Source organism: Balaenoptera acutorostrata, chromosome 11, assembly GCF_949987535.1.
Source record: "Balaenoptera acutorostrata chromosome 11, mBalAcu1.1, whole genome shotgun sequence".
NCBI classification, from domain to species: Eukaryota; Metazoa; Chordata; class Mammalia; order Artiodactyla; family Balaenopteridae; genus Balaenoptera; species Balaenoptera acutorostrata.
Genome location: NC_080074.1, coordinates 4819503 through 4840742, shown reverse-complemented (window position 1 = coordinate 4840742; position 21240 = coordinate 4819503). Strand labels below are relative to the sequence as shown.

The window sequence follows — 21240 nt, the reverse complement described above, 5'->3', positions numbered from 1 at the left end:
CTTAATGCCACTGAATTGTCCACTTGAAAATGGTTGGGATGGTAAATCCTATGTTTTATATACTTTTTCCACAATGGAATATTCAGTGTTACTTAACAAATCCATGGCGTGTTAACAGAAAAAGAAAAGGCAAAAGTCCAATAACTGCCCGTCCGAGGCGAGCTCTGTGCACCTCCGAAGGGAAGCTGCAACGGTCAACAGTGGGGTCAACACAGGTCCCCCTCCTGAGCCCACTTCTGGGCCTGCCCACCTCTTGGGGCTGTCACGGGGGACCTGTCCATGAGGGGCAGGGACAGCCTCAACTGCTGTCCAGAGCAGTGCAAGCGGGCTTTACACCAGCTGGGGCACAAGTCAGCCATGAACGTTTGTAATTTTCGCCTTTGTGCACCAAGGATGTGAAGTGAGAATGAGTAAACCTTCCTGGAGAAGGAGGGGTCTTTCCAGAGGCCGTGTCCTGGCTGGCGGCTGGCTCTGTGCTGCCGCTCGCCGCCTCCATCACCTCCCCAGCTTCCCCCACCTCCCCCGCCTCCATCGCCTCCCCCCACCCCCCCGCCTCCAAGTTGTGCCCCATGCGGCCCCTCCTCCAGCCTGACTCTTGGCTCTGCTGGCCTCCATCCAGGCACATGGCAGGAGGACTCACCTGGGGACACGGGACAGCGTCCCCACTGGTTTTTCTGTGCTGGCCAGGGGGTCAGCCGGGTTTGGAGGGGGAAGGGGCTGCCAAAAACCCTGGACTTCCCTTCCTTTGCTGCCGCCCAGAATGCACTTAGTAAACATGTCGATGAGCAACCTAAAGAACGGAGCCGTGGCCGGGGCCACAGACTGCTCAGACTGCTGGGCCGACTCCTGGTCGGAGGGGATCCCACTTGGCCCGGTCTAACCCCACGTGCAAACATCCCCAGCATCCCTCACTGTGGCGGAAGCTTGTTACCTCCTGGGGTAGCCAGCTCTCTCCATGCACACCCTGATCCTTCGAAAGTTCTTGAGGTTAGGACAAAATTCAGCTCCGTACAATTCCCATCCCTCCACGCCCTCTGCAGTCTTAGGAAGTACCGCTAACTTCCCCTCCAGGGAAGGATTCTGCAAGGGTTTGGACAGAGCCACCTGAAGCTTACGTGGCAGGTAAGGACAGCGCTGGCCTGCCTGCCGGGTCAGAGTGGATGCTCGGAAGGACGGTGGTGATGGGCGCAGAGCAACGCGAACGAGCTGCAGCCTGAACTGGACTCAGCTGGGAAGGGAGCGGACAGCAGGAAGGGAAGGGAACGGGCAGTGTGAGCGCGGCCGAGCCAGCTCGAGGTCAGGACGGCGGACCGGGATCCTCCATCCGCGGCTGCAGGACTCCTCCTCCAGCACAGCCCAGGGGACGGGAAAGCTCTGGGCTCGAAGACCTGGCTGGGGACCTGGAGCTGGTGACGTGGGAAAGTTACTTGGCCTCGCAGGGCCTCAGTTTCTTCATCTGCAAAGTGGGGATAAGAGGGCCTCCTGCAGTCAAGCAGATGCTTCCAGAATCCAGGTGCTGCCCCTCACTCGCTGTGGGCCTTGGGCAGGTCACCTAATCGCTCTCATCTGTCGGTTTCCTCATCTGTCAAATGGGCAGATTCACACCCTAATGCTTCCCAGCGAGAACTGAGCACCACCACCCCTACCGGAAGCTTCACCCCAGAGGCTTGTACCGGAGCCCCCGTGACAACTGGGTGCAGCTGCTGTCGGCCTGCTTGCTCCCCCTCCCTCCTTTCCTCCCTCCCTCCCTCCCTCTCCCCGCATCTCCCTCTCACTCTTGTTCTCAGAGGCCGTGTCTTGTGTACATCCAAGTCCCTGACATCTGCCACAGGGCAGGACCTAGTGAATTAGGAGGGGTGGATGGAGCGGGGTGGGGTGCAGGGGTAAAAGGACACGCAAGCACCTATGTGGGGTAAAGCAGACTTTTACTGATGATGACAATATTGATAATAACGATGACCCCAGGCCACCTCCTCCTCTTTACCTCTCAGGCCATGGTCACCTGGCGCCCAGGACACAATGGTCACTCACTGAATACCGGCTGAATGACCAACGGTCTTTCAACAAATGTTTCCGCAGGTCCACACTGAAGCACCTGATTAAAGAGTGGCCCAGGGAAAAAGGATTCCTTTACAAGCCACACATGGCCAGTCCCCCAGGGGCCAGGCCATTGGCCAGCTCCTGCAATGTGCCCAGAGCCAGTGGGACAGGAGAGGCCTCAGGGGGGCCCTACCTCACGCAGCTCCCACTCCCTAGTAATCACCGGAGCAGCAGCATGGGGGGGGGGGGCGGGTACTGGAGGCACAGAACAGGGGCCCAGGGCAGTGGGTGTCACGGAGGCACTGCCTAGAGGACGACGGTTAAACCCCGACCTGTTGGCAGGGTCTGGGAGCCAGGAGAGCACACGTGCGCGCGGCCCGGGACACGGGGCAGAAGAGGTCTCTACGGCCAAGCCTGCAGAGGCAGAGGCAGGACGTGGACCCATGTGTGTCCACTGGGAGGCAACTCCCACGGCTCATCCTGAGTCTCGCCTGGACTCCAGGACCTTTTGGGGGGAATGGGATGCACGTGTGCAAAGGAGCCACTTGGGCAGGCGACTTGCTGGGCAACCAGCTACACAGTTTGGCGGGATGACATCCCGCCCTTTGTCACGTGACCCTTGGGGCCTCTTGCTCATACTGTGGGCCCCACACCCAGCCCTCCGAGCCCACAGGCCGGATTTCCCCTTGTGTTTTTTCACCTCATCCTCACGATTACCCTCTGAGGAAGATGGTAAAGTGTTAGCCCATTTTACAGATGCAGAAACTGACTCAGAACGATCAAAGCTTATCCATCAGCCCTGGGGATGCGGCAGGGATTTGGCATCCTCACCCTCAGTGCAACAGGGACCCCCCCCAATCCGCCACTCCCCGAGGTGCCAAGGGCCACACGGCATCAGATACGGGGAAGGGGGGCGTTGGTGAACCTCAGATGCCATACACACGTGTGGCGTCCCTGGGCTGGCAGCACGCTGGCCCTGCTGGCAGGGGCCAGCTGCTTGCGCAGGCTGGGTGTTCTGTCCTGGTGGCAGCCAGTATGATACACAGTCGGTGCAGGGGCTGGGGACCCAGACCACCCTGGTTCATGTCAGCCCAAGCTAAGCCCCTGGATGAGTAACTGCAGCCCTCTGAGCCTCAGTTTCCTCCCCTGAAAAATGGGGACGGTGGAAATTCCCTGGCGGTCGAGTGCTTGGGACTCCGCACGTCCACTACAGGGGGGCCTGGGTTCGATCCCTGGCCGGGGAACTGGGATCCCGCAGGCTGTGCGCTGCGGCCAAAAAAAAAAAAAGTAAAGAAAATGGGGACGGGAGTAGGACTCAAAGTTGTTGGAAGCAGTAAAGGCACATTCTCACCTGCCACAGGGGAGTGCAGGATCCATCCTCCCACCCGCAGAAGGTAACGTGTTCAGCAGACACAGCAGTCCACCCCTGCAACGGGGCAGGTTACCTTCGTTTCTCCATCTCGGCTCCTGGCTGTAGGGAAGGCGGCCCTGGCAGGGTCAGCAGGGAGAGCCTCCACCTACTTGGACCCCCAACCATAATCTGAGGCAGGCGTGACTGGCTTCAACTGGTAGATATAGTGGGTTAAACAGTGTCCCCCCAGAATTCACATCCACCCAAAACCTCAGAGTGTGACCTTATTTGGTAATTGGGTCTTTGCAGATATAACTGGTTGAGCTCATACTGGATTGGGGGGCCCTAAATGTAATGACTGGGGTCCTTGTAAGAAGAGAAGACACAGATTCAGAGGGAAGATGGCCACGTGAAGACAGAGGCAGAGAGACCAGAGTGGTGCGGCCGCGAGCCCAGGAGCGCCAGCAGCCCCCAGGAGCTGGAAGCGGCAGGAAGGATCCTCCCCTTGGCTCTGGAGGGAGCGCGGCCAAGCCGGCACCTTGATTTCAGGCTTCCGACCTCCAGACCAGGAGGGAGTAAATTTAAGCTGCCCGGCATGTGGCGCTCTGTTACAGCAGCCGCAGGAGCCTCATACAGCAGACAAGAGAGAGTTAAGACTCAGGGGAGGGAAGTACCAGCCGAGGTCCCTGGGCTCAGGAGCAGCCAGGCCGGAAGGTCCCCCCAGCCCAGTGCCCCAGCCCTGCTCCTGTGCTGCCCTCCCCCATGTCCACTTCATCTAGAACACTTCCCATCCCCACTTACAGGCTTGCTGATTACGAGGAAAGATTTGCAAATGTCCCTACTTCCGTCGTATCCAAATTAGTGTCAAAACAGGAAAGAAGTCCAGATAAAAATACCCAAACCCAGGGTGCGCTGGGGAGAGATTCAGCATGTCCACAAGGCAGCCTGCGACACCGGCATCCGAGCTGGGCGGCCGCCCACCTTCCAGGCTGGGGCCACCGTCCCTCCTGCCGGCCAGCAAGGTCCCCTGCCCCCGGCACCCTGTTTGCCTTTTTCATCAACTAAACAAAGCAGAAGGGATGCAAACCCAGCCATGAAAAATCGGGTCAGTACATTCCTCCCTCCAGTCCCCAAAGAAAGTCAGAGTGGGGGGAGCTGGGGGGGGATAAATTACCGTGCCCGAGTCCAGCTGCACCGGGACGTAATAAAATGTGTTGCTAAGATACAAGTGCCAAAGAAGTTCATTAAAGGACACTTTAAACCAAGCTGTCAGACTCTTCTCCCTTTAAAGGCTGCTTATTTGGTACCGTCCCTCGTGTTTATAATTAGATCCGCGATATGAGAGCGCAGCCCCCATTCAAGCCCACTCAGCAGGCTCATTAATAAACTAACTTCAACAAGCCACCGACTTGGGCTGGGGCTGGGGGCGGGACTGTTTTATTTACAGAAATATGTTTGAGCGCCACTTCTGTATCTAAATGAGAGACGAAGGCTCTTGAAGAAACCCAGCGGCCCTCTAGTCGCAGCATCATCGACTGTTCCCCCCATAACAGCGCTGGGGGCTCCAGGGCGGCGGGCTCGCTGGACCTCAGGGCTCACGACCTGACTCCAACTCGCCCCGTGGCTCTGAATGTAGGTACCACGCGGGATGGTGCGCGGGGGACACGGAGGCAGGGACTTGGCAGATCACGGCCAGCCTGATGGAGCCGGAGGAGGGGACTCGGAAGGGCGACCAGAGGATGCAGGTTCGGTCTGGGCTGCGGAGTGTCCTTTGGGACAATGCGTCTAGAAAAGGCCGTAATGTACCACCCACATCTAAACTGCAGATTTCTCATAAACATGGGTTTCTGGCTCCTCTTGAAAAAAATCAAAAAAGCAGGCTGCCTGGGGCCCATGCCAAGTGATGGCAGGGGTGGTACTGGCCTGGCCGCCCCCTCCCAATCTCCCCATCCCCTCGCGCCGCAGGGCATGACTCCCCAGCAGGCCCGGCCCTCGGCAGGACGGCTCTCCGGCCCGCCCGCAGCGTCGGAGTCTGTGATTCTGTGAGGGTCAGAGCATCTCAGGTTGCGGTTGGTCAGGGACGGAACCCCAATGAGCCTGGGCTTTTCTGAACCACAGAACCTCAGCACAGGGCCAGCCAGCCTGGCCTCCCATCCAACTGGCGTTGGTGCCGCTTCCCCTTTGCTATGAGGTGCTGGCTTGGCGGTCAAAGGTCTCAGAACAACCAATTCTAGCCCCAGGCAGATCCCTCTATAAGGGAATTCCACCAGACCTGGAGCTGAAATTGGCCTTCTGGTACCTTCCAGCTTCTAGTCAAAATTCTGCCCCACGAAAGGGCCGCTTCCTCTTCTTCATCACGGCCAGTCGGTGATTTAAAGGTGGGGGTCAGCCGTGCTGGAGAGACCAGTCGCCGCCCTGTTCCATCAGCTCTCTGACCTCCTCCCTCACACTCACCTGTCACTCACTCTCCCGGCCGCACTGGCCTCCGCGGGAAACGCCAGGCATGACCCATCTCAGGGCCTTTGCACGAGCTGTTCCCTCTACCTGGGACACTCTTCCTGCACAGAGCCACAGGGCTCACTCCTCCAGCCCCAAGGCCTGAGGCCCCTCTCGACCACCCTATTTAAAATAGCCACCTGCCCCCAGCCCCGCACGCCTCCCCCGCTCTACCCTCTGCCAGAGCACTGGTCACCTTCCCACCAACTCCGTAACTCATTTATGATGTTTTTTGCCTGTTGCCTGTTTCCCCTCTTGGATTGCGAGCACATCTCAAGGGCCTGTTCTGTCCACTGCCGTGTCCCCAGTGCCCGGCACAGACTGGGCGCCCAGCAGCATGTGCCGAATGTCACCACTCAGTACCGAGCGGAGGCTGCCACCCTCGCCATCCGAGCACTCACTTCTGCACACGCTGGTGGGCACGCCCCGGAGGAAACACAAAGGAGCACGAGACACAGGGGCTCCTTCCAGCCCCGGACGCCGCACCTCCCTGGCCTCCCAGGCCCCAGACCCTGCTCTAAGACCCAGCCGGGCACTCTTTGCCACGTGCCCACTTCCCAGCGCCTGCAGCCGTAACAGCGTCCAGGGCCCCTCTGACCTCTGTCCACAACAACATGGCTGACTGTTTTGTCACCTCTCTTGTCGAGCCAGGACAAGCCCTTGGAGGAAACTTCCTGAGCCCATGTCCCCTTGGCAGTGACAGCTGGGAGAAGGACGTTGGTGATGAAGGCACAGAAAACTCTGCACTCAGCGGGGCCGTAGCTTAAGGAATAATGCGGCGTTCATCTGGGGTGCGTTTATCACCACTGAGACGCATTAATCACGGAGAAGAGTTAGTGTCACTGATTGTAAGGAATGCGGCTTGTCACCTGGTAACCTGCATCTCACAGTAAATTCTGGATCACAGTCTCTAATATGTATATATTTTTAACTGCATTTTCAAGTTCATTTACATGTGCAGATTGGCTTTCCGCCTGAGTGACATCGAAAAGAAACACACCCCTCTCCCTTCCTCTCTCTGCCTGCCCCACCCCTGCCTCGTTCTCTTTCCTGGGGCAAAAAGCTTCTCCCCAAACTGATGGCAGCGTCCCCCACGGATGGCCTGCTGGGATGTATCCCCCAGGGAGGCCCCAACAGACACCCCCCCATCTGCCATTTCAAGTAACTTTCTGCTGCTTCCACCGAAGAGATCAAAAGGCAGCCAGTATTTCCCCTAAAGATTGATCCCCCCCCAAGTTAGTGTTTTTTATCACCTTTTCTACTTTGGAGGGTGACTTTGCAAAATCTGATAGACGCTTCCCTGTTTGTGAACGTGTAGGTTATGGCCTCGGCCATACACACGTCCACAACCAACCTCCACCCCCAAGTGCAGACACGCGTGCAGGCGGTCTGGGCGGCAAGCAGGCCCGGCAGGTACTCATCTTCCTGCAATGTACCTGCACCTAGAGATCGAGAGTCAATCTGATGCAATAAGTGTCATAAAACGGACAGTTCCAGAATGCGCTGTGTCCTGCCAGAGCTGCCACCCCGACTTGTACCAACCGGAAGCCAGCTGCTCTGAAAGTATGACCACCTCCTGAAAACCACCGTGTTGTGCCCCAGCGGCCCTACTGTCGGCACGAGGACATCGTGTGTGGGACCCCAGCATGTCTCAAACAGCGGCCACCCCTGTGGGCAAGCCGCTTCTGAAACAAAACACCAGCCAACAGAATCTAATGGCTTAAAGGAAAACCACGGGCTTCTCGTGTGGCCGCGCTGCGGTCAGGAAGACTGGCGCCCCGGGGCCCCCGGGTGCTATCACCACCTCTACCCAGGGCCGTAGTTCCAGCTGGAAAAAGGGGGCTTGGGGAGGTGCCCCGCAAGCGCCCCCCGGCCTTGCACAGCCTATGTTTTACGCCGTCAGACCAAGTCTCGGGTCCAAAGACCAAATCCCAAATTTAGGGCCCGGTCCCAGCTGCGGACACACCCGTCCGTCCGTGGAGACAAAGAAGCAACCCAGAGGTCTCTGTCCCAACAAAAAGCTACAGTTGCCCGTCTACCTCTCCACGGCAGCAGCATCTCCGGAGCGCTGCCAGATCCCTGCTTCTCGTATGATTGTCAATAAACTATACTGATAACAGCTCCCCTATTACTCAGCTGCCCCGCTGCACGCCAGCCAGGAATTACACCTGGCACTCGAGACACGCGTCCTCATTGACCCCTGGGACGACCCTGCCAGGGAAGCAGCACTGTCCCCACTTTGAGACAAGGACCCACACAACCTGACCTTATCTTACCTGGGGGCTAAGGACCACTCAACCCCGAACAAAAAAAGAAAAAAAAATCCCCCATGGATGTACTTCTTTCTGCTGCGCTTTAACAAGACCAACACAGGTGCCAAGCAAAAAACGAAAAGCAAAGCGCAGCCCATCTGAGGCTTCAGGGACGCCCGCTGGTGGCAGTCAGAGGTCATCACCAGAACAAAGCTGCATCAGCAATTTCTCATCACACACTCGGAAACTACTACCAAACGATAAGTAATGACCCAAAGGGAAAAAAAAAAACTTAAGGAAGCATGTTCGTTCCTTTGGAGAATAGAGGCCGTTTCAAAATGAGAAAGATGCCTCCAGCTTAAAGTAGAAAACAACAACAACAGTGATAACAGGAAATACTGAAGGAGCCAAACCAGAGAGGGGCTCAGGCCACAGCGGGGAGGACAAAGCAGAGCGTGGAGGAGTATCTGCTTCGGGGTCAAGTCCAAACCTCCCGCCTGCCGCTGGCTCAGCTTCTACACTGCCGAGACCCCTCACTTCACCCGGCCTGCCCCACGCTCCCCAGCCTGGTGCCAGAGGCGGAGACCGGATGCAGACCCAGGCCCCCTCCCAAGTTCCACGACCTTCCACTTCAGGGTAAAATTCCCACTCGTTATCACAAACAGCTGCCAACCTGCTGGTGGTTCTCTCTGACGTACTATCTCCATTTCCTTTTACCGGAACACATGCCCTGGAGTTACATGACACACCAAACTTTTCACATGCAGGGCACAAAGTGTTGTCATGTCTCCGCCACATGCTCCAGCGTAGGGGCTAAGATCATGAGGCCACAAGGGCCCGGAACTGGGCCGCAGCTCCTCCTCTTGCCAGCTGTGTGATGTCAACAAGCCACTCAACCTCTCTGGGCTTCAGCCGCGCCCCCCCCCAAGTAAAATGGTAATTAAGAGCAGGCCTTCCCTAAAGGGCTGTGTGAACAGTGACGGAGTTGGTCCGTGGAGAGTGCTAGAAGGGGCCTGGCCCAGGGTCAGCATCAGATGGGAAAGCTGTGACTTGTGACGCCCGGATCCCACCTGTTGAGGACTCACCGTGGCCCGAGTGTCACGTCTCATCTCATTTAATCCTGCCAGCGCCATGTCCGCATCTTTTCCCGAGCACCCCACACGCCAGCGCTCGGCTATCTCACGGGCGCTGCACCGTTACCCCATTTTACAGCCTTCAAAGCATGAAGCGGGGTTCACAACTCCAGTCTACCCAGTTGTAAAGCCGGTGCTTATTAACCTCTTTCTTACATGCCTCTCGGAGACAAAAGTGAAAAGTCTTCTTAGTGGGACTCTTCTGCAAGGAAAGTCCAATCCAGAGTCCCATTTCCTTACAAGCTGTAAATTCCGAACAGTGTGGAGAAGACGAACAGCAGCTGCACCCTCCTCCAGAAAACCGCCTCTTCCCCCCAAAGCCCTCCCGTGTCTGCGGCAAGGGCCTTGGAGGGCGAGACAACAGACACCCCGCGAAGGGGCCTCCTCAAGCCCTCCATGCGTGACCAGGGCGTGCCCGCGACGCTGCCCCGAGGGCAGGGCCCCCCGCCACGTGCTCAGGCCCCGAGCCGGGCTCGCTGGCGGACCGGACGGCAGCCACGTGCAGCATCAGCTCGCGCAAGTGGAGCCCGCGATTCGGTCCTGGATAGACAAAGGCGTTGGAGGAAACACTGGCTAAATCACAGGGCTCATAATCATAGCCAGCAGCTCTAATGAGGCATCATGGGATTACCAAAGTTATTATCAGAGTCATCGCCTTGAAAAAACTCAAAGTTGATTGAAATCAATTGTACAGTTCCGACAGCAGGTGTTTTAGGAGGCGAACGTAGCAGAGCCACCTCCTTGGGCTGGCAGAGGAGGCGGCGCAGTCACCGTCACCCTCTACCAGGAGGAACGAGCAGCATACGCCCCGAAGGGGGACCAGCAACGGTGCAAAGGCTCCAGCCCCCCAGGTGCAGGGCAGGGCGTGGCGGGGGCGTCCTGGGGTCGCTGATGCAGCCAACGCAGTTCTCTTCAAATCAACCCCTGTGCTCTGCTCGGTAGTATAGATGCACTTTCTCATCTTTGATCTGACTCCATCTCAATAACCCAGTGAGGTAGTTTTTACTACTACTACACCCACTTTACAGAGAGGAAACACAGCTCAAGGAGGCAGAATGACTTGCTCGAGGCCACACAGCCAGAGGCAAAGAGCTGGGATAGGAACCCTGGTGTCCTGACTGTCGGGCCTCTGCTCTTCCAGCTAGGCTTTGTCAGACCCTAGAGGCAGGGGGCCAGCTAGAGGCCAGGCAGGGACTGAAACAGGGGGCACCCTCTCCGGGGGTCCCAAGCCATCTGACCTTGGGAAGCTGCCCTTCTCTCACCTGCCCCGCCTGACCCAAGCCGTGAGATGATCACGACAATCAAATAAAAAGACGTGATGGAACAGACCCGCTGAAGAATATCAGTGCTGCAGATAGCAGGGCGCTGGATGTGCAATGTCTCTGCTTCTCCACAGGTGCAAATGTCACCTCCTGACAGTGATCCCATGCACCTCATCACAGCACGTCACCCCGTCTGCTGCTGGCTGAGCCCACTAGCTAAACCTCTCCTGCAGAGAGCTCACGGGAGAGGCAACGGTGGATACGCCAGCCTCCCCAGCTACGTGTGAAACTTTCTGCAAGCAGAGACCAAGCGAAACCACTTCGCAAGGGTAAAGCCTTATAACAGGAGATGCCGCTATTACTAACAACAGCACGTCACCCACCATCACCCCCGCATCCTCTACCAGACAAGAGCCCATTAAATGTTTGTGGAATTAAACTGCGTTGGTCCCAAGAGACGTCCGGAACACAATGTCAAGTGTCAAAAGCAAGTTTAGGCATAGCATGCTTAGTAGCGTATCCACTAAGCATGTTTATCCATGTTACAGACGCCGCGCGCGCACAGAACACATCCTACGGACACACCTCAGAGCCAGTGCTGTTCTCGTCCACACGTAGGATGGGGCAGAAGAGGGGTCACGTTTTATGACTCTCATGTCTGCGCTGCGAATTTTTTCCCCAACAAGCAGGTGTTGCTTTTACAATAAAAACTTTGTTAAAAGTCGAATTCTTCCTGAGCTCCTAATGTTACAGAAATAATAGCAAGAATCACTGCCTTCCTCAGCAAGATTTTACTTTAGCAGGAGCGTGGTAATTATTTGTCTTATTTCAACAAATCCTTCCTCTCATTTTAGTAATATAATCCTGGACAAACTGTCAACTGATGTTATATACACTGCATAGACTTCACGCATATTTATTGGCACGAATCAATACACAGTTGACCCTTGAACAACGTGGGTTTGAACTGCGCGGGTTCACTTACATGCGGGTCCACTTACACACAGATTTTTTTCAGTAGTGCATACTGCCGTCCTATGTGATCCACGGGTGGTTGAATCCACGGATACAGAGGCCCTGCTTTATATGTAGGATCAACTATATACATAGTGTCTGTGCAGAAGGTCGCCACCTCTGACCCCCGCGTTGCTCAAGGGTCAACTGTAATTACTATTTGTTATTATACACTTTACAAATAGTATAAAAACAAAGTCAACAATAAAAATATAACCTATAAATGTAAGTATGTTATATACACACACACATTTTTTTCCCTTAAACCAACCGCGCAGAGATGCCCACAGAGTCATCTTCTAGAGGGTTCCAGAAGTGTCCCCCCACTAACTTCTCAGCCCTACGAAGCTCTGGTGAAGGCAGGAGGGGGAGGGTCAGCACAAGTCCCTGCCCTCACAGCCTGTTATGTGCCGGTCACCCAGGGTCCGGCAGCCTCCTCTCCTCTCCCACGTCACACACGGGTACCACCATCCCCGCAAGAGCCTCCTACGCAGGTGACAGACATCAGGGAGCTCACATGGCCGGCAAGCTGGGAGTGAGTTCAGGCCTCCTTCACGCTTCTCCCTTCTAATCTCCCCTCAGCACCAGAGCCCTGAAAGCCCCCGGCCATTTCCCAGCCCTGGCACAAAACCCAGGCCCTTCACCTGGCATTTGGTGCCTTCCTGGCTCCGGCCCCAGCCTGCCTTCTCTGCTGTGTGTCTGTCTGTCTGTCTCTCTCCCATGGTTCAACTGCCAGAAACTCGCCAGCACCTGCAGGTTTTCTCAGGCCATTAGCCCTCAGCTGGGCCAGCGGCTCCTGTCCACGACCCCAGGCGTCCTTGAGGACCCCTCGCCCCCAGGAAGCTGTTTTCCGTCTCCAGGGGCCCGCAAGGCATGGTTTTCACAGAACTATTCTGGAATTTCCTTGACACACGGTTACCTACACCTCACTCTCTTGTGAGGTTTCCGAGACCAGGGAGCTTCTAGTCTTATTCATCTCTGCCTGCTCATTCCAAACATACGATTTTAAAAATCTGTTTACTGCAAGCCTACAAAGGACGACTCCCAGGGACGCCTCCTGGGCCACGCAGCTCATCACCACCAATCCGCACACCCATCTTCTGACAGTCAGCTGCTCGTTCAACCAATACGCACCCAGACCGACAAGGCACAGCTCTCAGAGCACAGGGGGAGGGGGTGGAACAGCGAAGCCCCCGCTCCGCAGGGAGCTTACGGTCTAGCAGAGATATCGGACTTGCATGAAAAGATGAGGACGGATAACGGTCAGCAGTCTCCAGAACAGGAAGATGCTTGCGGTACCCGAGGCCCTGCTGGGTAACAGCCAAGGAGCCGCACGGTCAGGGGGTCGGGGGCCGAGCGGGGGTGGGGGGGGGGCAGGGTCAGCCCTGCAGAGAGCAGCGGAAAACCACTGGAAGGTCTCAAGCAAGGGAGCGCCGTGATCTTGTTCAAGTTTTAAGACACTTACTCTGGTGGAGGATGAACGAGAGGGGGCACGAGGAGATGCAGTACACTGTTCACAAGAGGCTAAAGGTGGAAACAACCCCAGTGCCCATCAGCTGGTGAATGGATGCAAAACGCGGTCTCCCATACAACGGACTATTATTCAGACATAAGAAAGAATCGAGTACTGACACGCGCTACAACTTGGATGAACCCTGAAACCATGCTCAGTGAAAGAAGCTCGTCATATGAGACCACATGTTATATAACTCCATTCACATGAAAGTCCAGAATGAGTAACTCTATAGCGACAAAAAGTAGATTTATAAAGACAGAGAGTAGATTAGCGGTTGCGTAGGGCCTGGGGGTGGGGTGTGCAGCGGGGATGATACCCAAAGGGTTTCTTTCTGAGATGATGAACATGTCCTAAAATCGGTGGTGGTGATCGGCTGTAAACATCTGTGAACGTACAAAACAATACTTAACTGTAAACTTTAAATGAGTGAATTATGTGATTCGTGAATTATATTCCAATAAAGCTTTTTTTTTTTTTAAGGCGGATGCAGTGTGGAGGCTACTGTAATCTTCCAGCTAAGAGATGATGGGGGAGGGACCAGAGGGGTGGACAGATGGAGAGGAAGAGGGGCCCCAGGAATATGGCTCAGATCAAAGTGTGGGTCTGGGAGACTCTGGCCGTGGGAGGGGGAGTCAGGGGTCAAGGCCAAGCAGGTGGCAGCGGGCAAAGCCAGGACTGGGCCCCTGCCCTCTCAACTCTCAACCCCACGCTCTTTCCCAGAATATGAAAGGCGGAGCTTGGAGAGACAGCGTTAGTTTTCTCTTTCACATGTAATGGTGCTATTTGAAGAATGCGATCTTGAACTCTAGGTCAGGAAGATTAAAATTTAGCCTCCTGGATGAGAGCAGACTCGGGGGCAGAGCTTGGACAATGGCATATCCTTTTACTGAAGGACTGAAAACAACTGGGGAGCTTTCAGAATAAACCCACCCTGCAATTTTGTTTGGTGGACGCTTCCACTGTGGAATCCCTCTGGTGTCCAACGTACAATAGCTAGTGAATCACAGTGAAGACGTGATTCAGCGCCTGGGCGAATGCCACATACGTCATACCTTTCAAGAAGACATATTTTTATTGCTGCACTTGAGGACATCCCCTCGGAATCCGGAGTCCATCAAGTCGACGGATGGAGCAGCACACAAGGCCCCAAGTTCACCGGGGTGGAGGCCGGTGCTCTCTCGGCCACGCCAGCTCGGAATGCAGTTGCTACAGGAGGCTCCTCTCACTCTGTGAAGCTGAACTTGCATGAAGTTCAGGTCTGAAGATGCCTGCTTCATGTGGCATCTACATGTTGTGCCGAGAACTCCAAAGAGGGAGGGAAAAAAAAACAAACCCTCCAGGATTTATGATGGGTCTGTCATTTACACGGAAGTGCTTGTTGCTTGACAATTTCGATGAAAATGTTACTGCCTCTCTGCATGTGCTGCAAATTCACAGCGTAAAACCACTGGAGCAACTAATGAAGTCTTCACACATCGTATCTTGTTAAAGACAAGGAAGGGGTCCATCTTCCACCGGAATCACAACCCAGTGGTGAGGGGCTGCCCCACCTGGGAATGCAGCCTGGCCAAAGCGGGCTGGCCCACAACTCAGATCTGACCAACTGCCCCACAGCTCTCTATTTTATTTTATTTTTTTAAGTTAAAAATATGAACTCTGGGGCTTCCCTGGTGGCGCAGTGGTTAAGAATCCGCCTGCTAATGCAGGGGACACGGGTTCGAGCCCTGGTCTGGGAAGATCCCACATGCCGCGGAGCAACTAGGCCCGTGAGCCACAGTTACTGAGCCTGCGCATCTGGAGCCTGTGCTCCGCAACAAGAGAGGCCGCGCCAGTGAGAGGCCCGCGCGCTGCGATGAAGAGTGGCCCCCGCTTGCCGCAACTGGAGAAAGCCCTCGCACAGAAACTAAGACCCAACGCAGCCAAAAATAAATAATAAATAAATTAAAGAAATAAATATGAAAAAAAAAAATATGAACTCTGTTTTCAAATAGCACGGTCCTATGGAAACTGGTTTCTTGTTTATCCCTTAGTCCACCAATGGTGTGAGAAACGCTGGACACTTACACTGAATTTGTATCTCTCTACTTCTGACCAACAAACAACCCATCTTCTTCTAGGAGTCCTTGATAAACATCTTTAAGCACTTGTCCATGTTTCCAGAAGTAACTAAATAAATTCCAGTACCAAGGGCATGAATGGGAAATTGGTGGCTAGGCACCAAAAAGTATTACTCGCTGCTACTGTATCTCTAACAAATGTGGATAATGGGGTCATCTGTCCGTTTTACTATCAAGCTCATCATCCTCATGTGCACTTTTAATTGAAACGTAACCTTTCTATCCCATATTCCAAACGGGAGCAGGACAAAACCACATCTCCCGAGATGAAGATGGTGTGAGTTTTTCCCCAAGCACATCACTAAAGGGATACTACCTTTACTCTTCTGTTGAGTTAAAAGCAAACTCTGAAACACTGGCTTTTTAATCCCTGATCCGGCATTTCAGCTCCTCCTGGGCAGGCGCTGGGGTGACCAAGCAGAGCCTACTCCTCTTCAAAGCCCTGCAGCCCAAATCACCTCCAAGAGCTCATGCATCGACCTTTCCGCAGCCAAGCTGCCAATCTCCACCAAACTCTCCCAAGGAGAGAAAGACAGTAAATGTTAAGTCTGCCCAACTCATTTCATAGGTGACCTCTGAAGGATTTCACCGCGGAGCTTGGGAGAGACAAGGCAGCTTTATTAGCATGCTACACCACAGCCCCAGGCCCTCCCTCCCTCTTTTATGAGCCCTTGCTATATAAAATGCCACAAAGGAAAAAGGAGAAACAACACACTTACAGTTACAAACACAAGTTCCAATGGCCAGGACAAACGCTGGATACTTACCAGATGTTATTTTCAGTCATTTAAAAGAGAAATATTTTTAAAAGGCCAGAGAACAAAAGTTTTTGTTTTTTTCTTTCTTTCTTTTTAAACACACACTCACACACACACACAAAAAGATGGAGGTACATTCCGTTCACAAGCATCCTTCTCCGAGTTCTAATTTAAAGGCAAAGGCAGCCTGGAGTAGGACAGTTCCTTCGCCGAGCGGCACCGCAACCTTCAAACACGATTTTCAAATGTTTCTCTCTGCCTCATCTAAATTCAAGCATGACAAATAATAAATAGCCACTCATTTACTATCATCATAAAAATTTAAACAGCCTTGAAATAGTTGCTACAATACAGAGATGATCAAACCTAAGCTCCGAAAAGCCACTCCAAACAGTAAAACTACTGCCATGTAGAAGCATACATAAAGAGACATTGTTGCGATAAAAGCTGCCGGATTATTGGATTTTCTCTCTCTCGCTTTTAAATCTTCTACTCCGAGCATAAGAGTCAACAACTTGCCGTTTTACCCAGTGAAAAAAAGGCTTAGTAACCCTCGGCTATCACACTGTACCAGATTTGGTGGTGGATTTTTTTTTTTTAAAGAAAGTATTTGATTTGATTCCACACAGTGATTAAACATCTTTGTGCTCAGCGGAGAAGGGTCTTCCAACCCCTCCCCCTCCAAAAATGGCATCAAAGCAATCAAAATGGTAATGCCGGGCCTGGGTCCCCTCCCCCCGCGAACTCCCCGACTTCGCCGGGGCCGCGCGCCGGCCCCCCCCTCCGGCGGGAATGGAAGCTTCCACTCCTGAGCGGGGGCGCGGGCCGGCCGGGCGGGCGCGCGCGGCCGGGGAGGGGGGCCGCGGCACCGCCAGAAAGGGGTTAATGCATTCCTCCCAACCCTCCCGTCCAGCCGGGCGCCCCCGACCAGGCGCGGACCCGCGGGAACAGCCATCTTTCTTTCCGCAACCCCCCGCCCCCTCCTCTCCCGCACGCCCCCTCCCACCACTTTTCAACTTTAAAGACTCGAAATGAACACCCGGCCTCCGAGTTCTCCCCCGCCAGTCTCGTCCACGTCTCTCCCCGCACCGCCAATCCCTCCGGGGAGGGGGCTTCTGCACGGGCCGCCCCCGCCGGGAGTTGGGGGAAGAAAAAGGGGGCCAGCTCAGCGGCCGGTGGCGGGGCGGGGGCGGGGGCCAGCGCGGGCCAAGTTTGATGCCGACGGCGGCGGCCGGCATTCCGAAGGAAGCGCGATCGATGGCCCGGGGGCGCGGCGGGGCGGGGGCGGGCCCGCAGGGCGGGCGGAGGGAGGGGAGGGGGCAGCGGGGAGGGCGCCGGCGCCCCCGCCCCCGCCAGCCTCGGAGCCCCGAGAGCGCCATTGGCTGCGCCGCTCAAAGTTCTCGGCTCGGGGCCGCTCGGGGAAGGGGCGGGAGTGCGTGTGCCGGCAGGGAGCGCAGGGGGAGGGGCGGAGGGGGAGGGGAGCGACCGGCGGGGAGGGAGGAGGCGGGGGCGCGCGGCCGGCCGCGCTCCGGCGGCGGCATCTGTTCGTGGTGCTGAAACCCCTACCGCTGAGCTCAGCGCAACTAAGTCACAATGGACAACTTTTCCTCGCCGAGGGGCCGGGAGGGGTCGGCGGCCGTGCCCCCCATCGCAAGGAGCTTCTTGCGTGTCCCAGTCTACACCTGATGCCCGGAGACCAAAGTTGGGGCAGAACTGGGGGGGTCCTGGGGGCGCCTTTCTTTTGTTCCCCGGGAGCTGGCGTCAGGTTCCAAGAATAAAAGTGATGCTGGAGAAGTGGAGGGGAGGGGGGCCCGGAGGAACGATTCTTTAAATAAGATTTGTAACGGAACCCAGAAATCGCTTCCAAGTAGTTTGGTGTCCAGGCCCGAATTACCGCCCCCTCTCCCCCCACCCTCACAACAGCGTGAGGCGGGGGACACTGAGCCGGGAGAAATTTCCACATTCCAAAAACATGTCCACCAACTCAAAATGGACGCCGGGCTGCTCGCCGCCTTTTAAGTGCAGCTTCTCTCTTTCGGCCACCGCGGGAGCCGCGATCTCCCCCCTCGGCCTCCAAGAATCCGGCTCTTTCTTTCCAGAAAAGGGGGGGCGGGTAACTTTGAGGGCTGGAGAGACTCCTTTGGGAGTCTGAGCGCGCGGCGCCGAGGCCGGCACTTTTCAGGGTGCTGCCAAAGTGCCCGGCGACCCCTCCTCCCCACCCCGGGCGGGAGGCGGGGGGCAGGCTCCAGCTTGCTTACTTGTTTGTCTCTAAGCGCGGCGATCCGCGGCTGCCTCTCGTGGAGCTGTTTCTTGAGGTCGCCGTTCTGCGGAAACACGGAGGAGCGGGCTCAGGCCGGCCGCCCCGGGCGTCAAGTGCGCCCGGAGCCCCGCGGGCCGCAGCCCCCGGCCCGGGCCGCCAGCCGCGCGCCCCAAGTTCCCCCGGCCGCGTCCCGCACGCGCGGCGGCCGGGCAGTGCCGCACGGGGCCGCTTACCTGTGGCTGCCGCCGCATCTGGGCAGCTCGCGGGGCGGGGCGGGGGCCGTGGCCACCCGGCGGCGCGGCCCGAGCCGTGCAAGTTTGCAGGCCGGGGTACGTGTGCGAGTGAGTGTGAGTGTGTGCCGGGGGAGGGGGGAGGAACAAAGAGCCAAGTAAACACGGCGAGTCCGTGTCGAGCAAAGCTCATAAATATTCAAGTCGCGTCCTAATCTCCCCAACACACACACGCGCACGCCGCAATACCGCTCGGGCTCCGGCCGCCACGCCGCTGCTCGCCCGAACAACAATCGCCAAAACTACTTTTGCAAACTGTGCAGGATTGCACCGGCGGATGGGGGCCGGAGGGGGTCGGCGCACACACTCTCACACGCACCCCGGGCAGGCGCACCAAGGGGTCCCCTCCCGGGACCCCTGTCCTGCAGACGCTGCTCGAGAAAGAGAAGACACCAGGCTCGGGTCCCACGGGCCCTCGACCCCCAAACTGTGCAGGATTGTACGAAAGGCGGGGGCAGAGGGAAAGCCCAAAGGGGGGTCCGTTCATGTACATACTCCCCCCGCCCCTGGGGCAGGCTCAAGGAGGGGCCCCTCCGAGCCCCTCCAGCCCTGAAGACCCTGCGACGGGGAAGAGGACGCGGGTCTCCGGTGCCTGGAGCCCCGACCCCAGGCCCGCAGCCCCCGACCGCCTACCTGGTGGCGCGCGAGTTCCACGGCGAGCGCCTCGGGCCGGCTCTGCAGCTCCATCCCGGCAACTTGGGCAGCACTTTGCGCTCACTTTGGCCCCGGCTCCGGGGAAGTTGCGCGGCTCCGCGGGGGCTGGAGCGAACGGGGGCCGACCGGGTCTCCGGGGAGGGGGGGACACGAGCCCCCTCCCCCACGGCCAAAAGGGAGGCGGGTTCTGGCGAGGGGGAAGAAAGGCGGCCGGGCGCCGCGGCGCCGATCCCGCGGCCGCCCCAACTCCTCAGGCTGCCCGGCAAGTTGCGCCGGGTCCCCAGGCTGCCGGCGCGGCCCGGCGCATGGCCCCCCGGCGCCGGGAGCCCCGCGCAGCCCCGCGCGCGCCCGCCCCGCCGCCGCCGCCGCCCGCGAGAGCCGCCAGCCAGCAGGGACTATATTTCCTCCGGCGCGCGCCTGGATCTCGCTGGGCCTCGGCAAAGTTGTACCGCGGCACGATGCTAATTCGGCAGTGCCCGGATGGAGCGGGCCGGGGCGGCGGGGGGCGGTGCCGGAGCCCGCCGCCCGCCCCGCCCCCGCCCCGCCCGCGCGTGCGCACTGCCGCCCCGCCGCGGCCCGGCGCCTGGAGCGCAGAACAAAAGTGGCGGCGCGGAAGGGCGCAAACTCCCGAGCCCGCGGCTTGGGGCGCCAGCCTCCGGACAGCTTGCGCCGGCCGCTCCTCCTCTTTTCTGCTCCCGCCCCCAGCCAAACCCGAGGAAAACCGGACGCCCAGCTTGAGGCCGGGGTTGGAGATACTTTCCGGTGGGAGGGGAAATGTCCACTTTTCCATTTCTGTTCTCCTCTGGCTCTCGCCGATCCCTCTTTCCCCCTGCTCCCTCTTTCTCTGTCTCCGTCCGCCTCCCTCCCCTACTGCCTCCTGTGCACTGGCGCTGCGACTTGGGAGATTAAATTACTCATGTCGCCAGATTCCGCCACCGCCTGATGGCCACCGTGTTATTTAAACAGTATGAAAATTGATCTCTTGACTGTTCCTTTAATGATTTTTTTTTACACTCACAATTAAACTCTCAACAGATGTCATTGGACTTTTTAAGACTGTTGTTAAAAATCGTAAACGTGCCCGGTCAATGTGACATTAAACAATTATAACTACAGCTGCCGAGATCGCATTTCAAAACTCTCAGCCCCGCAGCCAGGAGGTTAATGTCTCCGAGTCGATTAGCATCGTGGAGTTACCATCTTTACCAATTAACGTCGGAAAGCTTTGTGCCGTATCGGTAGCATCCTGGTATGTTTGAGAGACGCTGGGGAGAAATGGTGCAACCGTATTACTCAAAGTAAACGTTAAACGTTTACACCGATACATCATTATAGCTTCGTATTCCTCTGCAGCACAAAAAATACCCAGGCACAGGCAGTTAACAAATGGCCCCTTTCAGCATGTGCCAACATGCCGCCCTTGCTTCTACTGTCAGCAGAAGTTGTTGGAATTTTTTTCAGGTCGGGACCCCAGTGTTGTTCTGACCTCCTATTCAGGACATTTGCCACAAGTGACTTGTGTTTCTTGGGCCCCCCAAACACCAGGGGCTTCTCCTCCCCACCCCCAGCACCTAGCCTTTGGGAAACACTCAATGAGGAATCACGGATTACTTTGTGAGCTTTGTTAAAAACTCACAAAACTAATGCGTGTGCTAAGTGCTGTCATCGGTTTCGTCTAGCGCCTGCTGGGGAGAAGCAGGGCTCACCAAATGCAAAACAAAAAGTCTGACTCCGGCTTCTTCCACTCCAGGTTCAGCCCAACTTGGATGGTGTCCCCTCTACTTAGCACTTTAGCTGGCCTGGACGCCAGCCAGGGAAAGTGGACTGTCCAGGGACCAGTGTTCCCAGGGCCAGAGGGAGAGTGCATGCGAGAGGGTTCCTATTGTAATCTCTGTAAATGTCACTGGCTTTTTAGTAAAATTTCATAATCATTTCATTGGCCATGTATGTAATTAAATCAACAGAGAGGATATTCAAGCTGTCCATGACCTACACAGCCTCAGGCAGATGCTGGCTGGGGAATAGTACTGTTTGCAAGTTTCCGTCAATGATCCTCTACATGCCTCTCTGTTGTTTTCAGTTACCTAATTCCTGAGC

At 56.4% G+C, this 21240-nt stretch overlaps 1 protein-coding gene across 3 annotated transcripts in view; it reads right to left on the bottom strand.

Moving 5' to 3' along the window:
- PHF21B (PHD finger protein 21B) overlaps positions 1–19464 on the bottom strand; it is a 99921-nt gene extending 80457 nt beyond the window's left edge. For 2 of the 3 annotated variants that reach the window (XM_007189180.2, XM_007189181.2), the window contains exons 1-2: positions 19123–19464; positions 18198–18263 (exon numbers count right to left, since the gene is read on the bottom strand). In XM_007189180.2, the coding sequence (XP_007189242.2) occupies positions 18198–18263; positions 19123–19176 (120 nt within the window). In that variant the 5' untranslated portion in view covers positions 19177–19464. Of the gene's footprint in view, positions 1–18197; positions 18264–18432; positions 18479–19122 lie in introns of those variants that run through there. The other variant, XM_057557631.1, reaches the window with a different exon arrangement.
- Positions 19465–21240: the final 1776 nt, after the last annotated feature.